At 34.7% G+C, this 20,494-nt stretch overlaps 1 protein-coding gene across 1 annotated transcript; it reads right to left on the reverse strand.

Moving 5' to 3' along the window:
* Positions 1–4,161: 4,161 nt before the first annotated feature.
* Positions 4,162–5,694, reverse strand: LOC116129387. Its single transcript, XM_031415134.1, has 3 exons — positions 5,548–5,694; positions 5,208–5,375; positions 4,162–4,917 (listed from the first exon to the last, which is right to left on the reverse strand). The coding sequence occupies exons 1-3, from the start codon at positions 5,692–5,694 to the stop codon at positions 4,162–4,164; spliced, it is 1,071 nt and encodes a 356-aa protein (XP_031270994.1).
* Positions 5,695–20,494: the final 14,800 nt, after the last annotated feature.

The raw sequence follows: 20,494 nt of genomic DNA on the forward strand, positions 1-20,494 counted from the left end.
CACACAAAAATTCTACCATTCGATGGATGTCACCTTTTTTGAAAACAAGTCTTACTACCTCGAAACTGATATTTAAGGGGAGAATTCAACTCAAGAATATCAATTTTGGGACTTTGAGTCACTCATTGAATCACCCATCACCACAGAAAATCACATCCAAATCAACTCCTACCTGTCAAAAACACTGAGTTCATTGTTAACTTGCGGGATAAGGAGCACATCCAAAAGGAAACGGAGGAAGGAGCACTTCCTCAACAAATCCATGAAGCTGAACCAAGTCCAAATTCGAGCAAAATTCCAAGTAACAATAGTTTTTATTTAAATAGTGCTGTTGATTTTGAGTTAGAAAATGATGTTCTAAATAGGCCCATAGCTTGGAGAAAAGGAGTTAGATCATGCACTCAGCATCGCATTGGAAATTTTATTTCATATGATAAACTATCACCATTTTTTCGTGCCTTTACTGCTAGCACTATAGAGATACAGGTTCCTTAGAACATTCAGGAAGCTTTCAAGTGTCCTAAGTGGAAAACTGCGGTTGATAAGGAAGTTCAGGGTTTGAAAAGAATGGTACTTGGGAAATTACTGAACTCCCGAGAGGGAAGAAACCAATTGGGTGAAATGGATTTTCGTAGTAAAGTACAAAGCAGATGGGAATGTGGATAAGTACAAAGCAAGGTTGGTCGCTAAAAGTTTTACTCAATCATATGGTGGTGGGTGACGAATCCAACAAATAATAAAATTCTCACTCTCAAAAAAATATAAATTGTAACAGTGATGAGCAAGGTCGTATCCACAGAGATTGGGTAGATTTATTTTAATGAAAATTAAAGCAAAGAAAAGGGGGGTTTTGAAATTTCGAAGTGAAATAAAAAAATAAAGCAATTATAATCAACTAAAAATTAAAGAGGAATCAATATCAGGCAAATATCCAACCAAAGGTATAATTTCAGAATTGGTTCAGAGAATTGATCACAGATACAAGGATAAAATCTTCTATTCTTCACTAAATTGGTTATGGTTATTAACAAGCTCTAACAACCTATCTCTCCTTACTTTCTCGACAACCAAAATAAGCTCTTTGATTACTTCCCTTGTCAATAAACAACCCTAAACAAGCTCTTAGGATTTAATCTATCGACAGCATTAATAATTAGAGAGACTACCAATTCTAGCCAACAAATACACAAGCTCGATTCATTTAGACTAGATTATACATCTTCATAACATAAATCGAAAATCCCTTTATAATCAACTATGTTATTTTACCACTAATATTAGAACACTTAAACAATTATGGATTTAAAGTTCTAAATGGCAATTTATTAACCTGATAATTGAACAACGAGCCCTTTGCATCAATCAATCAAGACAATAATTGTTAATAAACATAGAAGATATATAAATAATGAGGAAATAAAAGAACACTAAAAATTATTTAGCTCTCACAATTCTTGAAGAACCAAAACTTCAATTATCCTTCAGCTGAAAGAAAAGTATTTAGCTACTCATAATTAAAAGAAAGCCTAAAGAAACGAGAAGAAAAAGAGGTAGAGATAGATGTCTCCTTTTCTTGTGAATAATCTCCCTATTTATAACTCCATCTAATAATAGTTACCATATCTAGATCAAGAAACTAATTAAAAGCAAATCCCACCAAAATAGGGAGTCTTGGCAAATCCTAAAGATTAAGAAAGGGTAAATAAATCTTTCCAGCTGTCATGCATATCTTTTTCTCCAACAAATTCGTAACCCTAGGTCAAAAACCTCAGATCCAGTAAGGCGCACCCACGCTTTATCTACTGACTGCTTTTATGAACATTCTGGGAAAACAGGACGTGCCCATGCTTTAAGCAAAATCCGTTTCTTGAATTTATCTCTTTTTGAGCTCCGATTTTTTCTCTCCAAAACTCTTGATTTTGAATTCAATTTGATTTAACTCCTCAATCTACTCCACAAAATATGAAACATAATCAAAACCCAAGATTTAAGCATTTATAACTATTAAAACATGAGGAAATATAACAAATATATAGATATTATGAATGCTTATCAAATTCCCCCACACTTAAACAATGCTTGTCCTCAAGCATACAATAGCTCAAGTTCGTCACCTTTTCTCATCATCGTTCCTTCTTCTACCTTTACTCATCCTCTATAATCCAAATTATCATGCATTAAAGATTTAAATCTAAAGACAAATAAGAAACGAGAAATTTCATAGAGTAAATTCTTATAAACCACATCCATGAACAATCACCTCAATGATCTTCTTGAAATCAAAATGCAATAGGATCTAACACCCTCTCATTGGATTCACTCAATACGCTCCAAGTGTTTAGGGGATCAATGAACTCTCAAGTCAAAACATAGAAGATCTTTACCATAAGCTTGCTAATATATCACATCTTTACCATCAATTGATTGAATTGAATGCAAAAAAATCTAAGGGTCTTAAATGGGTTGTAACGGGGCTTAGGTAAGGTGTAGTGAGAAGGAATTTTTAGGTACTTTTATCAAAGGAATTATACCAACTTCTTCACATAAAGAGCAACTCAATAATGTCAAATGTTTTCTTCAATCAATTCACTTCCAAACAATTGGAGTTGCACAACTTTTCTTTCTTCAATCCACCCTATTTTTCTTTCTTTCTTTGTCTTTTTTTTTTTTTGGGTGGTTTTTTGGTGGTTTTTTCGTCCTTTTTTTGAAAAACCAAGGCACTTGTAACTTGAATCACTTTATTCCCAACATCTTTCAATCCTTTCAAAGATAATTTGAAGCTTCATGTGAAAAAGCTAGTATGATCCTTCAATTCAAGGTTCAAAAGAGGGAAATCAACAAAAGAATGGGTTGACATTGCTTATATCATGGTTAACTTCCAACAAAAAGGCCAAGGTTCAAAATTGGCTTTCTAAGGTAAAAATCAAGGTAGGCTTTTTAAGAAAGCTAAATGGCTCCACCTAGATGCCCTTATTAATTCAATGCATCCAATTCAACAATGTAGTCTCCTGACATGCATAACAAAGCAAGTTCTAGAAAAATCAACTATGTATGACTATCACTCAATCAAGAAAAATGGAGCATAATATAATATGAATGCTCATTGGCTCAAAAGCGCACAAAAAGGTCATGTACATTAGATCCCACACATTTTCTATTCAATCAATCATCAAGAGCAATTAATCACTGTGTAGTAAATAAGATTCAACTATTCATGCTAATCCCTTATTACGCCTCAATTTATCTCAATAATTCACAATAATCTAGATCATTTGAGATAAGCATCGACAGAATCTAGAATTTAGAAGAGAAAGATCACAAACAAGAACTAAAGTATCACTTGGATTTTTGAAAATCTTCTTGGAAAATGACACAAAAATTGATCAAAAGGGAGCTAAAAGTGAAGTTCAAAGTAGTATCAAATTCATATGTCAAAGACCCTCCCTCACACTTAATCCATACATTGTCCGCAATGTATCAAAAATAGATGCTCAAAAACTATAAAAGAACAAGAGTAAGTAGAAAACTCCCCTAAAAATGTTGAGCATCAACCAAGATATCAGTCACGTGCTTGGGGGTGAAGGTGGTGTGATGTTGAGCTGGGTGAAGGAGGCAGTCATTCAACCAAGAGAACAATTGGAATAAGGCATGGGCACGTTGTATTCAAAGATCTCGTCTGGTTTGTTCCCCAATTCCATGATTCAAGATTTTCCATAAGGTGTGCCCACGGGTTACGAAAATCATCTCCTGCCAAACAAATTGGAAAGAAAATCAAATGCACTCCGAAAAATGATTAAAAAAAACTAAAAATAATCTAAATAAAATAAAGAAAACAAGGAGAGTAAGACAAAAAGTTGGGTTGCCTCCCAAAAGCACCATTCTTTAACGTCTTTGGCTAAACGTTGCCACCTCTTAATCGCCATAATTCGGACTTTCCGAAATAATTTGATCAACATTATACACTTGAAAACCTTCATAAAAAGGTTTCAAACGATGACCATTGACCTTAAAAGTTTTACCTGTATCCGAACTTTGTATTTCAACAATAGAATTTTTTTTCCTAGAAATTAGTTGATCATGAAAGGCTTTGGTCTTTTCTTTGTATATTCTCGAGCTTTCATAGGCATCATTGCGGATTTCCTCCAACTCTTGCAATTGTAATTATTCCTGCGCCAACGTGTCAATAACATCCATAACAAAAACAGAAGACACATCATTAGGGTACCTCATGGTGTCATAACTATTGAATTTAATAATTTCACCATCAAATTCCATGGTGAGTGTACCATCATGTACATCAATTTTTGTCCTATATGTTTTTAGAAATGGCTTTCCTAATAACATTAGTGTTGAATTAGAAGAGTCATCTTCTTCCATGTCAAGAACATAAAAATCAGCAGGAAAGACTAACCCATTAACTTGTGCTAAGACATCCTCCAAGACTCCTTTAGGATATACATTAGATCTATCAGCAAGTTGAATAATCACACCTGTTTCTTTTAATGGACCAATATTCAAATATGAATAAATAGAGAGAGGCATGACATTTATTGAAGCTCCTGGATCTAGCATTGCTTTCTCAATCCTAACATCACCTAGTTTGCAAGGGATAGTAAACATACCTGGGTCCTTGCATTGTGGAGGTAATTTTTTCTGGAGGATGGCTGAAACATTTTCCCCCATACTTATCTTTTCATTACCTTTCAACTTCCTCTTGTTGGTGCACAACTCCTTGAGAAATTTAGCATATCGAGGCACTTGTTTAATTGCATCAAGTAAGGGAATATTTACCTCAACCTTGCAAAAAGTTTCAAGAATTTCCTTCTCTTCCTCTTCTTTCTTGGATTTAGTCAATCTAGTAGGAAAGGGAGGATTTGTCACCAATGCCTTTGGTTGTTCACTATCGAGTCCTTTAGGCTGGTCAATTTGAGGTTAAGGAGCAACTACTTCTTTTTCAATTTCTTCTCCACGTGCTGCCTTACTGGGTTCCTTCAACTCCTTCCCGCTTCTCAAGGTAATTGCACTAACATTTTGTTTTGGGTTAACAATAGTTTGTGAGGACAATTTACCTTGAGATTCCAATCTACCCATAAAAGATACCAGTTGACTCATTTGATTCTCCAATTGTTGAATGCTTGTTCTTGTCTCCTGTTGAAATTGATGTGTGTTAGTTGCAAGTGATTTAACAATTTCTTCTAGACACATACCTGAACTTGTGGAGGTTTGTTGTAGTGGTGGAGCAGGTGGTCTAGGCTGAAAGTGTTGGAATGGTGGTCTTGCTCCATAGTTGAAATTGGGATGACCCCTCCATCCTGGGTTGTGGTTATATGAATAGGGATCATATTTCCTTTGTGGTGGGCTTGGAAATCCTCCAGCTGCATTGGCTTGCTCATAAGAATCATCTCGAAATGTAGGGCACATGTCAGTTGGATGACCGATGGTAGCACAAACTTCACAAGCTTTCACTTATTGCATATTTCCTACAGCTAACTATTGAACAATAGAAGTTAGATTGGATATTTGATTTTCAAGGGAAGATATACTTACCTCATTCACCCTTATTGGAGATGTATCCTGCCTGAATCCAAATTGTTGTGAGTTAGCGGCCATTATGGAGATCAAATCTCTAGCATCACGAGGAGTTTTGTTCACTATGGCACCTCCACTCGCTGCATCCATCATCTTCCTTTCCATGGGTAGGAGCCGTTCGTAGAAATATTGAATCAGAAGCTGTTTAGAAATTCCATGTTATGGACAGCTTGTACAAAGTTGCTTAAATCTTTCCCAATACTCATTAAGGGTCTCTGTATCTTTCTGTTTGATTCCACATATCTCCCTTCTAATGCCAGCAGCTCGTGATGCAGGGAAAAATTTATCAAGAAACAATCTCCCCATCTCCATCCATGTGATTATAGAGCCAAGGGGCAAATAAAATAACCAATCCTTTGCTTTTTCAGTCAACGAGAATGGAAAAGCACGTAATTTGATTTGTTCTTCGGTCACTCCTTGTGGTTTCATGCTTGAACACACCACGTGGAATTCTTTCAGATGTTTATGAGGATCTTCATTCTCAAGACCATGAAAAGTTGGGAGCAAATGGACCAATCCAGATTTTAACTCAAAACCTACTTCCAAAGCTGGATATGTAATGCAGAGTGGCTGTTGATTTACATTTGGTGCAGCCAATTCCCTTAAAGTTCTCTCTTGATTGGCCATTGCTTCTTCTATTTCAGAGTCACTAAAAGAATCACTAGATGAATCAACCAAGTCAGGTACTAAATTAAATCCAGGGGATGAGGATGAAGTTGCTTGTTTGTCATGCAATTTAGCTTCCTTCCTCAACTCCTGAGCCGTCTTCTCAATCTCAGGATCGTATTGGAGTTCACCTGCACGAGAAGAACGAAGCATTAAAATAAATCTAATTAACAACAATCCCTGGCAACGGCGCCAAAAATTTGGTGGGTGTCGAATCCAACAAATAATAAAATTCTCACTCTCAAAAAAATATAAATTGTAATAGTGATGAGCAAGGTCATATCCATAGAGATTGGGTAGATTTATTTTAATGAAAATTAAAGCAAAGAAAAAGGGGGGTTTTGAAATTTCGAAGTGAAATAAAAAGAAAGCAATTATAATCAACTAAAAATTAAGGAAAAATCAATATCAGGCAAATATCCAACCAAAGGTATAATTTCAGAATTGGTTCAGAGAATTGATCACAGATACAAGGATAAAATCTTGTATTCTTCACCAAATTGGTTATGGTTATTAACAAGCTCTAACAACCTACCTCTCCTTACTTTCTCGATAACCAAAACAAGCTCTTTGATTACTTCCCTCGTCAATAAACAACCCTAAACAAGCTCTTAGGATTTAATCTATCGACAGCATTAATAATTAGAGAGACTACCAATTCTAGCCAACAAATACATAAGCTGGATTCATTTAGACTAGATTATACATCTTCATAACATAAATCGAAAATCCCTTTATAATCAACTATGTTATTTTACCACTAATATTAGAATACTTAAACAATTACGGATTTAAAGTTCTAAATGGCAATTTATTAACCTGATAATTGAACAACGGGCCCTTTGCATCAATCAATCAAGACAATAATTGTTAATAAACATAGAAGATATATAAATAATGAGGAAATAAAAGAACACTGAAAATTATTTAGATCTCACAATTCTTGAAGAACCAAAACTTCAATTATCCTTCAGCTGGAAGAAAAGTATTTAGCTACTCATAATTAAAAGAAAGCCTAAAGAAAAGAGAAGAAAGAGAGGTAGAGATTGATGACCCCTTTTCTTGTGAATAATTTCCCTATTTATAACTCCATCTAATAATATTTACCCTATCTAGATCAGGAAACTAATTAAAAGCAAATCGGGAGTCTTAGCAAATCCTAGAGATTAAGAAAGGGTAAATAAATCTTTCCAGTTGTCGTACATATCTTTTTCTCCAACAAATTCGTAACCCTAGGCCAAAAACCTCAGATCCAGTAAGGCGCGTCCATGCTTTATCTGCTGACTGCTGTTATGAACATTCTGGGAAAACAGGACGAGCCCACGTTTTAAGCAAAATCCGCTTCTAGAATGTATCTCTTTTTTAGCTCCGATTTTTTCTCTCCAAAACTCTTGATTTTGAATTCAATTTGATTTAACTCCTCAATCTACTCCACAAAATACGAAACATACTCAAAACCCAAGATTTAAGCATTTATAACCATTAAAACATGAGGAAATATAACAAATATATAGATATTATGAATGCTTATCGTATGGGATTGACTATCAGGAAATGTTTGCTCCCATTGCCAAGATCAATACCATTCATGTACTGTTATCCTTGGTAGCAAATCTTGATTGGTCACTTCACCAACTCAATGTAAAGAACGTCTTCCTCAATGGTGACTTAGAAGAAGAAGTGTATATGGAAATTCTTGCAAACCTAGAATCAAGATTCAATGTTAACAAGGTATGTCATCTCAGAAAATCCTTGTATGGCTTAAAACAGTCTCCTCGTGCTTGGTTTGAAAGATTCACTAATGCAGTGAAAAAGTATGGGTACTCTCAATGTCAGTCGGACCACACATTATTTGTGAAGCACTCCTCTAATAGGAAATTGGCTGTTATCATTGTATATGTGGATGATATCATTCTGGCAGGTGATCATAAAGGGAAACTATGTAAGATTAGACAATTCCTTGCAAACGAGTTTGAAATCAAGAATCTCGAGAACCTCAAATTTTTTTCTCATAATGGAGATTGCACGATCAAAGAAAGGTATAGTAGTCTCACAACGTAAATATGTTCTGGATTTACTGAATGAATCAAGAATGCTAGGATGCAAGCTTGTAGAAACTCCTATGGATTCAACTGTCAAACCTGTTAACAACGATCATAGTGCACCGGGTGATAAAGGAAGGTATCAGTGCCTTGTAGGGAAGCTCGTATATCTATCTCATACAAGGCCAGACATAGGTTTCTCAGTAAGTGTGGTAAGTCAATTCATGAACAATCCTATTGAGAGTCACATGATAGATGTCTATAGAATATTGAGGTACCTTAAAATGACACCTGGTAAGGGTCTTTTCTTGCAAAGAATGATTAAAAGGAATATTGAAATATTTTCATATGTAGACTAGGCAAGTTCAATGACAGATCGTAGATCAACATCAGGATATTGTTCCTATGTGTGGAGAAACTTGGTGACTTGGAGAAGCAAGAAGTAATCTGTTGTAGCCCGTAGTAGTGTAGAAGCAGAATTCCGAGCCATGGCATAAGGAATTTGTGAAGGAATTTGGTTACAAAGATTATTGTCAGAATTAAAGGTTCCCTTGGAGCATCCTATGGAATTATATTGTGACAATCAAGCTGCCACAGTATAGCCAAGAATCTGGTTCATCATGATCGAACTAAGCATGTAGAGATAGATCGACATTTTATCAAATAAAAGAATGAAGAAGAAATTTTTAAGGTTAGCTACACTCCGACAACCAGTCAAACTACAGATATTCTCACAAAAGCTCTTGCTCGAGCCAACTTCGAAGACTTTATAGAGAAACTTGGTATGATCAACATCTATGCATCGGCTTGAGCGGGAGTGTTAAAAGTCAAGCCATTGATTGTGTTTATTTTATTATTATGTATTAGGGATAGAATATGGATAAATAATAAACCAAACGAACCCTTAATTATTCTTTTCCTTTTACAAGAAGATTGAATTCCTAATTGTCAAATTTTCTTGATTTATTTTTACTTTTTTCCTTTAAGAGATTCCTTTCCGAAATTGTCTCACCATTGTAATTTATTTATTTTTGTCTTCTTTATTCAATAAAAAAAAGTAGATCATAGAAAAAATTGAGTTGGTGTTCTTTCACACTTTCATTCTTTATTTTCTTCAGAAACCTAAGAATAGAAAAAAGATAGGCACATAAACCAAATCTAACACTTTCATGACCAAGTCTCAAGGCTATTTTTTCACCCACAAGACTTCAATTTTCAAGGTCTCTTCTTCTTCCTTCTTTACAATAAAACATGACATTCAAAATCAATAAATAAACAAATACGATTGAACCAACCAAACTAGCTTGTATTGATATATATATTTTGTATAAACAGTGAGAGTAAACATTGATTTCAACCTTCCCTTTTCACATTCTCTCTTCACTACCCTTCTTCTTCTTCCTCACAATGCTAATTTTGATTTTAGACTAAAAACCCATAAATTGGAAATGAGAGATGAAATGCAGTAATTAAAGAGAGATGAAAGAGGCTTCGACGGTACTTGACGAAGATGATCTAGAGTTGACGTTGAAGAGAGGAAATCACGCAAATGGGAGTCACTAGTGGAAGATCTGAAGGAAATAAAAAAATGGGTGAAAAATGTCAAAGGAATCAAGGAAATTGCAAATGGGTGAATCAGATTTAGGAAACAAAAGGTTTTATTTTATTTTATTTGACCCAGTTTTTGGGAAAAATCGGTTGGACCGACGGGTTGCTATAGTACCCTGGTCCCATAGGTGAAACTAAATAAACTATACTCTCTGTTTTTTCCACTCCCGGCTTGGCTCACCAGCCGCATCCCAGTCGAACCAGTCCAACCAGCCAGGCTTGGCCAGGTTTTAAAACCTTGACCAAAACACAAACAACGTGTAATGTCTACTGTGAGCTCTTCCCTTGGTTATAATTTACTCTTGGGGTGGTGAGTTGTTGAAGATGAATTTGCTTTCTGATCATGTAAAGTGGATTTGTTTTGTGATTATTTAATATAAGTTTCGTTTACTTAATATTGAAGATATGGGCTTTGTTTGTACAATCTTTAAGATAGGTTTTTTGATGGATTTTGGATTGGTTATAAGTAGTTGAAAATGGGTTTTGTGGTAGTATGATGGATTTGGGGTTGATTTTATAGTGAAGGAATGGGTTTTATTTATGTAGTTATTGACTAGTTTTATTCATGATGTGCATGGAATGGTGTTAGCTAGAATAGCATGTTAAATCAAACAGAAAGAACGAGATATTAAACTACATCTTATATATACGTGGAATATACATACATATACTGATTGTGTTAGGTAGGGGTGTGCAAAAAAATTTGATATCTGATATCCGCTCTGTATCCAATCCAAAAAAACTGGATATCTAGGAATTCAGATTGAATTCGGATATCAATTTTTGGAAGATTCGGATTTTCGAATCGGAACCAAATCAACTCTATAAAGAAACTGGATATTTGGATCTAATCCAGTTTTGTCCATAACTACAAGTTTTAAAAAGTTATTTTGGGGTCCTAAATGAAAAGTGGTAAAGTATGTGGACTGTTTTAAAATATGATGACAACTTTGGGTGTCAAAATGTAATGAAATGCTGATGTGGTAGGGGTACTAAAAAATAATGCAAAAATTTAGAGGGCAAATTGATATTTTACATAAAAATTCAAATAAAACCGGATATTCAGTTTATCGAATTAAAACCAGATCAGATGAAATCTGAAACGGATTTGGATTAGATTAAAAAAATGCAAAAAAAATCAGATATGAGGTTTTGCACACCCCTACTGTCAAGTCAACTGATATTTTTCATATTAATTAATATTGTAATTTTTATAACCAACGGTGCTTATGTCCAAAACTTTGTGGTACGTTAATTGGAATTTTGAAGCCTCATAGATTAATCCATTTGACTTTCCCACAATTGAACTAAACTGTAAGGAGTAAAAACCATGTATAAAACTAGGGGTGAGCAAAATTTTCTGGTAGACCTAGAACCGATAGGTATCTGATGTTCTGGTTCTAGTTCATACCTGGTGTTTTGATTCCGATTTTGGTTCCCAAATGTGTGGAACCTATACTATGCAATTCTGGTACAAGTCAACTCCTTATGTCGAGTAGGACAATTACGAAGAAAGTGACCAAGTTTCTTACAATAGTGACAATAAGTTGTTTAGATCCTTAAAACTGTAATTAATGACAAGAAAAGAGGCAGATGAAATGGCCATGACAACATCGATTTGAGGTGTCTTTAGGAGGCTTAATCGAGCTTCCTCTAAAATCAAATGAGCAAGAGCAATATCAAGGGTAGGTGGTAGGGACATATGTAATAAATAAAAACGAGTATTCTCATAGTCATGATGGAAAGCCATGAGAAATTGAATCAAGCGTATCTTGTTCCTCTGTGTAAGTTCAAGTAGTTGACCATCATCCTAATTTTAAAGTACAGGTTCAGATAGAGTCAGACATTTTAGCATAATAGTCTTGAACTGCCTATCCAGGTTCTTACTTCACACTAACAAGCATGCTCCAAAGATGATGTTGGTGAACAAGTCCACTTACAACATGGCTACCTAACAAGTCCCAAACATCTTTGGCTAAATCAAAGTAACCAAATTCTTTACATAGATTTGGCGCAAAGGTATTACAGAACTAGATAATCATTAGATGGTTTTTGTGGTCCTTGTGCTTAAGGCGATCCTAAAAATTTTCATAAGGTTCGTGCTCCTTTTGTTTGGGTTTTTTTATATCACTAGTAATATAACATCACAATTTATGGCATTTCAAGAAACTCCTCATGGCTTGAAGCCATTCGACATAATTGGTTCCATCAATAGGTATGGCAACCTCAGAAGAAGGCACATTAGAATCCATTAACACTAGTTAATCAAACCAACACCACCAGCAAGTAACACCCAATAAACACAAATACTCCCAAATTGCAAATAACTGCACCTGCCAAACAACAACCAAACAGCAAATAACAACACTAACAAATAACACCTAAGCAACACAATCGATCCCCAATAGCAAATACATGCACCATCCAAATAGGCAACACCCAAGTAACACAAATTTCAAAACAACCCTGCAAGTTTCCAATCCTACAAACACACCACCAAATAAAACCTTGTAGGTTTAAAAACTTACAAACATTCCATTACTATCTGGGTTTCTTCAAGCAAGCAATATCTAAATGGATCTAAGAAAATTAGTAAGATTGACATACGATCTAAGGAGGTTGGTGGCGGAAGGTAACCAAACTGGCAATCTAATCAGATCTGAATATGGTTAGAACTGGACAAGAATAGGCATAAGAGGAGGCTTTGATACCAAGATGTTTTGGTGAAAAAAGTCTCCTTTATTATGTCTGAAATAGTGCACATATATACTATTCAATAAGAATGATAATCCCACTAACTTGGTGATGTGGGACAAAAACAACTTCTAACACGGTGATCCAACCAAGAAGCCTTATACTATATCTTGGATTATTAAACTACATTGTATAGTATTGTAGTTAATATAATGTAGTTGTTAGTTGTAGTTAGTTTAAGTAAATTGTAGTTAATAGAACTATGGTTAAGTTGCTTAACCATAGTTAACGGAATCGGTATAAAAAAGGTGTAATAACTCTGTTCTTGTTTTTTAGTTGTTAAGCTAAATAAAAAAACTTTACTCTTCTTGAATATTCCTCTCTAAACGAAATTGAACATGGTATCAAAGTAGTTTATCAAGTTGTGAAACTGTTCTTTCTTTTCAAGAAATTAGCCGACATTGAAATAAGAGATCGTGTAGTCATCATTTGAGCATCAATCGAACTTCATCATTTAATCTCGATGATTGATCAAGCTAGGTCTATTCTCTATAAATTGATTGAAGAAGTCGTGATTCAGAGCTAGTGAAATGGTGACATAATCGAGGTCACCTCTTTACATCAATCCTTCGGATACTCTCTATTCAATCTTGATTTCTGAACAACTCACTAGAACAGAGAACTACAGGATATGGACTCGAGTTATGACCGTGTCCTTGAAAGCGAAGAACAAGCTAGGCTTTATTGATGGTTCTTGTGAGAAATCAAAGTTCAATTAGTCCTTGTATGCGCAATGGGAGTGATGTAACTCGGTCTTAGTGTCGATCTTTAACATGGTCGAATGATATATTCAATAGTATCGTGTATTCAATTAGTGCACATCAAGTGTGGCAAGATCTACAGGAACAATATAACAAGGTTAATTGCACAAGAGTTTTTGGAATTCACAGAGAGATTGCGAATTTGGTATAAGGAACTAGCTTGGTTGCAATATATTACAACTTAAGACTCTATGGGATGAGTTAAGTTCATTAGTAAGTTTGTCGGCACTAGACAATGATTTAACCAAGGCTTATTTGGCTCATTTGAATCAACAGAAGCTGCTATAGTTTTTTATTGGACTAAACAACTCCTATGCTTTAGTATGCAGTCAAATTTTGCTAATGATTCCTCTACCCTTGGTGAAACAGACATATTCTATAGTTAGTCAAGACGAAATTCAAAAGGTTCTGATTGGTTTCAATCATAGCACACAGGTCACCACTGCGTTATATTCACAAGGGAACAAGAAGAATCAGACTTTGAACACAAAATATAAAGGGAAAAAAACCCTATATAGAGTGTGATTATTGTCATGCCCCAGGACATAAGAGGGGAAATTGCTATAAGTTGCATGGATATCCAGCAGATTTTCAATTCACCAGAGGAAAATCAGAGACGAAGGCTAAGGCTAAGCTCAATCAAACCAAGAATCAGTTTCATAAACACAAATGGTGAACCCAGACTCTTGGAAATGTGTTGACATCGGAGCAATATGCTCAATTGTTACAATTGTTGGGGAAAGAGAACATCTTAACACCATTTGCAAAGTTAGCATGTAAAATTCTCTTTTTATACTCTAACTTTAATACTGAGGGATGGATACTAGATTCAGGGGTTATGGATCATATGACCCATAATTTCCAGAATCTTGAATCAACCTTTGCTAGTCAATCATCCATAGTAAACTATGTAGGTCTTCCCAATGGTACAAAAACACCTATTAGAAATGTTGGTTCTGTGAAATTGCAAGAAAATTTGTCTTGATAAGGTCTTGTACTTGCCATATTTCAAATATAATTTGATGTCAGTGTTCAAATTGACTTCATTAGGTCACTGTTCTGTTACATTTTACCCTGATTTTTGTGTTATCTAGGATCTTTGGAGTGGCAAACTGAGGGTGATTGGTAAGCAATGTCAAGGGTTATATCATTTTGTTCCTAGTTTCCAAATAAAATTGCATACTTCTGATTTAGGAATAAAATGAGCTACTTGTAAGCATTCTTCTAATTTAGGAATTGAAAAATTGTTTGAAGCCTTCAATTGTACCTACTGCTCCTTTAATAAAGGTCCCTTGTTTTTCTTCAGCATTGTCCATTGCATTGCGTATTAAAGATATTGCACTTTGGCACAAAAGATTAGGGCATGTACCACTTTCAGTCCTTAAGAAAATAAATAATAATTTGCCTGAGCAGCATGATTTCCATTGTGATGTTTGTCCCTTACCTAAACAAACTAGACTGTCTTTTGCATTAAGTGATACAAGTTCTTTACATTCTTTTGAATTATTGCATTTAAATGTTTAGTGGCCTTATAAGATACCTACCCAAGGAAATGCTAGATTTTTCCTTATTGTGGTTGGTGATTTCACTAGGATAACTTGGTTATTTCTTATGCAATATAAATCAAATGTTTTTCAAACATTGAAAGACTTTATTCATATGGTTAGAAATCAGTTAAATCAAACACCTAAATACATCAAAATTGACAAGGGATTAGAGTTCTTTAATCACTAATGTCATCAACTAACTGGTTTAGGCATCATACATCAAAGTTCATGCGTCTACACTCCACAACAGAATGGAGTGGTAGAAAGAAAATAGAGACATATTCTAAACATAGCTAAGGCCTTTAAATTTCAGTCTAGCATCCCAAACTACTTGTGGGGTTATGCTGTCAAGGTTGCAGTGCACATCATTAACAGGTTGCCTACTAGAGTGTTAGATGGTCTTTCACCGTATGAAAAGTTCTTTGGAACCAAATCTAAATTGGATCATTTAAAGGTCTTTGGCTGCTTGGCATATGCTACCAATTTGGTTCTTCATGATAAGTTAACTCCAAGATCCACACCTTGTGTTTTCCTTGGTTATTCTTCCACAAAAAGGGGTTATATCTTGTATGATTTGCATACTAAATCCATATGTATTAACCGAAATGTAGTATTTCATGAACACATTTTTCCTTTCACTTGGCATCCATCTAACAAACCAATTTTTCTGGACACTTTCATAGCACAAGATTTTGATAATCCTTCTTGTTCTGACAATGCATGTAATTTGCAAGACACAATATCAACAGAATCTCGGTCACCATCTAATACCATTGTCTTTCCTTCAAACATTGAACATGTCCCTCATTCTCCTGCTCAACTTAGAAGATCTAGTAGGACAACTAAACCACCCATTTGGACTATAGATTTTGTCTATCCAACCTTGCCTCAATCCAATTTGATAGCTACTGTTCAGCATCCTGTCTACAATTACATATCCTATACACATCTTTCCCCCACTTATCAAAAATGTCTATCTAGCATTTCTATTCTTACTGAGCCTACCTCCTTCACCAAAGCATCTAAAGATCCCTATTGGGTTGTTGTTATGCAATAGGAAATTCAAGCCTTGGAAAGAAATGTAACTTGGTCCTTAATTCCCTTGCCTCCTGGAAAAATTCCAATCGGATGTAAATGGGTTTATAAGCTGAAGTATAAGGTAGATGGCACTTTAGAAAGGTACAAGCAAGGTTAGTTGCCAAGGGGTTTACCCAACAAGCTGTGATTGAATATGAGGAGACTTTCTCTCCTGTAGTAAAGATAGTAACTTTAAGACTTGTTTTGGCTATTACTTCCATGAGAGATTGGCCACTTTATCTCTTGGATGTTGATAATGCTTTCCTTCAAGGAGATCTCCTAGAGGAAATTTACATGCATTTACCTCAAGGTTTTCCTAAACAACATGATAACTCATTGGTTTGTAGGCTTCATAAGTCTTTGTATTACTTGAAGCAAGCCTCTAAAGCTTGGAATACCAAGCTTACTACTACTTTATTGTTGGGAGTTTCAGACGATCACTATCAAACCACTCTTTTTTCTTTAAGAAAGTTCAAGGTCATATTGTCATCTTTCTCATTTATGTTGATGACTTAGTTCTTACTAGTAGTGATTCGTCATTCATTCAAGCTACTAAAGATTTGCTACATTCACATTTTAAGTTGAAAGATTTAGGAGCTCTTAGGTATTTTTTAGGCTTTGAGGTTGCGAGGTCTTCCAAAGGAATTAGCTTGTGCCAAAAGAAGTATGCCTTAGAGTTAATTGCTGAATCAGGGTTGGCTGCTGCCAAGCCATCGTTGGTCCCTCTTGATCCAAATATGAAGTTTACTACTATAGAATATGATAAGCAATTTCTTGGTCAAAAAGATATTGTCTTGATAGATCCATCAGTGTGTCAAAAACTCATTGATAAATTTCTTTATTTATGCTTGACCAGACCTGGCCTTAGTTTTTCAATGAATCTTCTTAGCCAATTTATGCATCAGCCTAAGCAATCTCATCTTCATGTTGCTCTTAAAGTTGTCAGGTATGTTAAGCATTCTCCTGGTATGGGTCTATTCTTTCCTACTCACGGTTCTCTTCAACTGGAGGCCTTTTGTGATTCAAATGGGGCTTCTTGCCTTATGACTTGTAAGTTTATTACTTGGTTCTGCATTTTTTTAGGTGGTTCTCTATTGTCTTGGAAATCTAAGAGGCAGGTTACTGTCTCTCAATCCTCATCTAAAGCAGAGTATTAAGCTATGGCCACAACAGTTTGTGAACTTGTTTGGTTGACACAGCTCTTGACTGACCTTGTTCTTCCACTCTAGTTGCCAATCTCACTTTGTTATGACAATCAATCTGCCATCCATATTGCTTCCAACCCAATGTCTCATGAGCATACGAAGCATATCGATATTGACTGTCACATTGTACGTACCAAGATCATGGAAGGGTTGATTCTTCCCACTCATGTTTCTACTCATGAACAGCTTGCGGATTTGTTTACTAAGGCTCTTTTTGGACCTTTACATCGCCATTTATTGTCCAAGTTGGGTCTTGGATTATTAGACAGCATTGTATAGTATTGTAGTTACTAGTTAATGTAATACAATTGTTAGTTGTAGTTAGTTTAAGTATATTGTAGTTAATAAAACTATGGTTGTGTTGCTTAACCATAGTTAACGGGGTCAATATAAAAAATGGGTGATAACTCTGTTCTTGTTTTTTAGCTGTTAAGCTAATTAAAAAAACTCTACGCTCCTTGAATATTCCTCTCTGAACGAAATTAAGCACTATATAGTGGGCTTAAGCCCAAATATAATACTACAATTAACAAGAAGAAAACATGTGACAATTACCTTGAAAATCATTCCTCTTTCGTCGTTGGGATTGCACCATCAAGACGACATATCAAATGTCATAATATTCAACTTTGTTGTTAGTTTGTAAATGAATAGAAAATGCAACTCTCTTCACCTTTGAAACATACAGCTATATGCTTTTATAAACTACGGGGGTTAGTAGTATCAACCTAAAAGTGGTCCCATTTTTTTTCAGTAAACATCCTATTTGACTAAGGAAAATTTCTTTAGTTATGGAAAATTGCAATATATTTCGTGGCATAATATTGATTGTAAGATATGTAGGTGATATGGGAACATTATTGTTAGGAATTAAACTAAGCATGTTTGAATGTTTAGTTTTATTAAAAGTGATTGTTATTTTTATTTAGATTATTGTTACTGTTTGATTTAATTGTTTAATGTTAGGATTCCTAATTATATTTGAATTAGGGTTTAACTCCTATATAAAGGAGTATGTTTATCAGTTTATATGTGAGAAGAAGATGGGTAATAGAAAATGAGTAATAAATCAATCGCCACAACATCAAGCCGCAATACAACATAATAAACACAATCTTAATTTACTTAATTTAATTCCTAATAACCTTCCTTAAACTAAGCATAAAATTTGAAATCTGATAACACTCTTGCGTTAATTCTATTTGATGCGTTATGGATCGTTTTGTTGTATTGAGGCTTGATGTTGTGTTGATTGATTTATTATTATATGTTTTATTTAAAAATTTCTTAAAATTATCGTCATAAGATCTACATTTTTCACAATCTTAAGTTGTTTTCATCTAGCATAAATATTAATTATTAGCTAGGGGCTCGTGAGAATTTTATCTGCATGCCATATTTGCAAGGTGATAGTAGTTTTCATAGTTTTATGATTATTTGGATTAAACACAGTGACAACTAGTGAAGGCAACGCAGGGCCAGATTTCCCATTCCCCACCCCCTTAGATTGATCCTAAACCCGTCCCCGTTTTGGGGATGATGAGGAACCCCCGTCCCTGCCTTGCCTTGCCCCAAACTAGGGGAAAATCCCCGAATTGCGGGGAGAAAATCCCTGCCTCATTCCCACATTGTAGGTACAAAATCGCCGTCCCACTATACTTACACATTTTAATATTTAAATCTAATCAAATAATTATATGATAAGTATCTAAAACTCTAAACTGAAATCATCAAACCAGTGTTTAATAGTAATTCTATATGGTTAGGTTTCAATTCTGTTTAAAACAGGGTTGGTATATATGGTGGAATATAGATATGTGTTTCTTGGTGTCTTTTAATATGGTGGTTTCTCCCTACTGATATTTTGTCTTCATTGTGTACAAGGGAATAAGAATACCAGCCTTATCGGGTAGGAAACATTAGAAACCTTTAAACTAGAAATTTAACCAACAGCTCTGAAGTTGGTTATTGTATAAATCATCTCACAATATCTTTTTTTTTTTTTTTTTTTTTTCATAAGAAGCTGTACAAAATGTATAAATAATGATTTACAAAGAAAATACAAATGTAGACAGACAGGCCACATTGAATACCAAAAAACTGAGCGCGCATCCACCAGGTACAAAGACAGCCCAAAAACACATCTATGACACTTATTATCAATAAAGATTGACTCGTCCAATCTTATAAATTTTCTCTCACAATCTTGATGTGACAGTTTATAATTAATTAGTTTCAATTAATTATGCAAGATTTATAGTGAGCAAATGGGACCTATTTTCGAGCAGAGCAATTGCGAGTTGCCACCTGAGGTTGTGAGAGAAAATTTGTAAAATTTGGTTATAAATGTAGTATTATCCTCATTCATTATATACCAAACCTGCCCCAATAAAAAGGAAATCTACTCATGCAAAATTAACCAAGATTCCTTCGCTGTTAAGTTAGATATTACAATTGACAAAAACACCAACCACAATTCCACAGCAGAGGCAGAAATGACTTGTTAAACAAGGAAACAAACTTAACTTCATAGTTAAGTTTAAGATTGATTATGCAAAATTAATCAAGAACTAGAATTCTTCTCAACCAAACATGTTCCAGTTAAAAATAATTTCAAATAAAAGTTAAAAGAGTACTAGTTCACCCACCACTCTAGCACGATCCCCAACGGTTACAAGAACTCCGCTAATAATGCATTATTGGCATTGACCCCAGTACCCTCAAGAAGTCTCGCCTGTAAGTGCCTGCAAAATTCGTACTGTAACTGTATGTAGAATAACAAACAGTTTTCTTGATTAATTGGTTTTCCGGTAAGCTTATTAATTGTTCAAATGGAATGCTGGGAAAGTGGGCTCAGGCTCAACTGGAGGAAACCAACCAAAGAAGAATTTGCTAGCTATAGTTAATTATGAATAAAATTAGTTGATCTTAGAAGAAGCTCAAAAAACCTAATGAAGCCCACTCAAGGAAACCAACTTAAAATGGAGAACAAATTAATATGGTTAATATGGCAAGGATGAATGAGTTGGTTAAAAAAAAAAAAAAAAAAAAAACACAAAATTAAGCTTGAGAGTGACATTCTCACATTAGTAACATGTAGTTAACGTTTTAAAAATTTTCCTTCCAAGGCAAATTGTGCCCGTAAAAGTAAGGGATCATATGTAATTTGTACAATCTGGGATCTCACAGAACTAATTATAAAACAAACTATTATATTCTTTCTCTAATCAACCAAACCCTCAATT

Source organism: Pistacia vera, unplaced genomic scaffold (genome assembly GCF_008641045.1).
Source record: "Pistacia vera cultivar Batoury unplaced genomic scaffold, PisVer_v2 Contig211, whole genome shotgun sequence".
In the NCBI taxonomy this organism is placed as follows: domain Eukaryota; kingdom Viridiplantae; phylum Streptophyta; class Magnoliopsida; order Sapindales; family Anacardiaceae; genus Pistacia; species Pistacia vera.

Excerpts from the sequence above, each read along its gene's own strand:
- LOC116129387 (XM_031415134.1), bottom strand. The coding sequence starts at position 5,694 with ATGGAAAGGAAGATGATGGATGCAGCGAGTGGAGGTGCCATAGTGAAC. Across the intron at positions 5,376-5,547 it reads CTCCAATAAGGGTGAATGAG|CTGGAGGATTTCCAAGCCCA; the intron begins GTAAGTATATCT and ends AAGCCAATGCAG. Across the intron at positions 4,918-5,207 it reads ACAAACCTCCACAAGTTCAG|CCTAAAGGACTCGATAGTGA; the intron begins GTATGTGTCTAG and ends CAAATTGACCAG.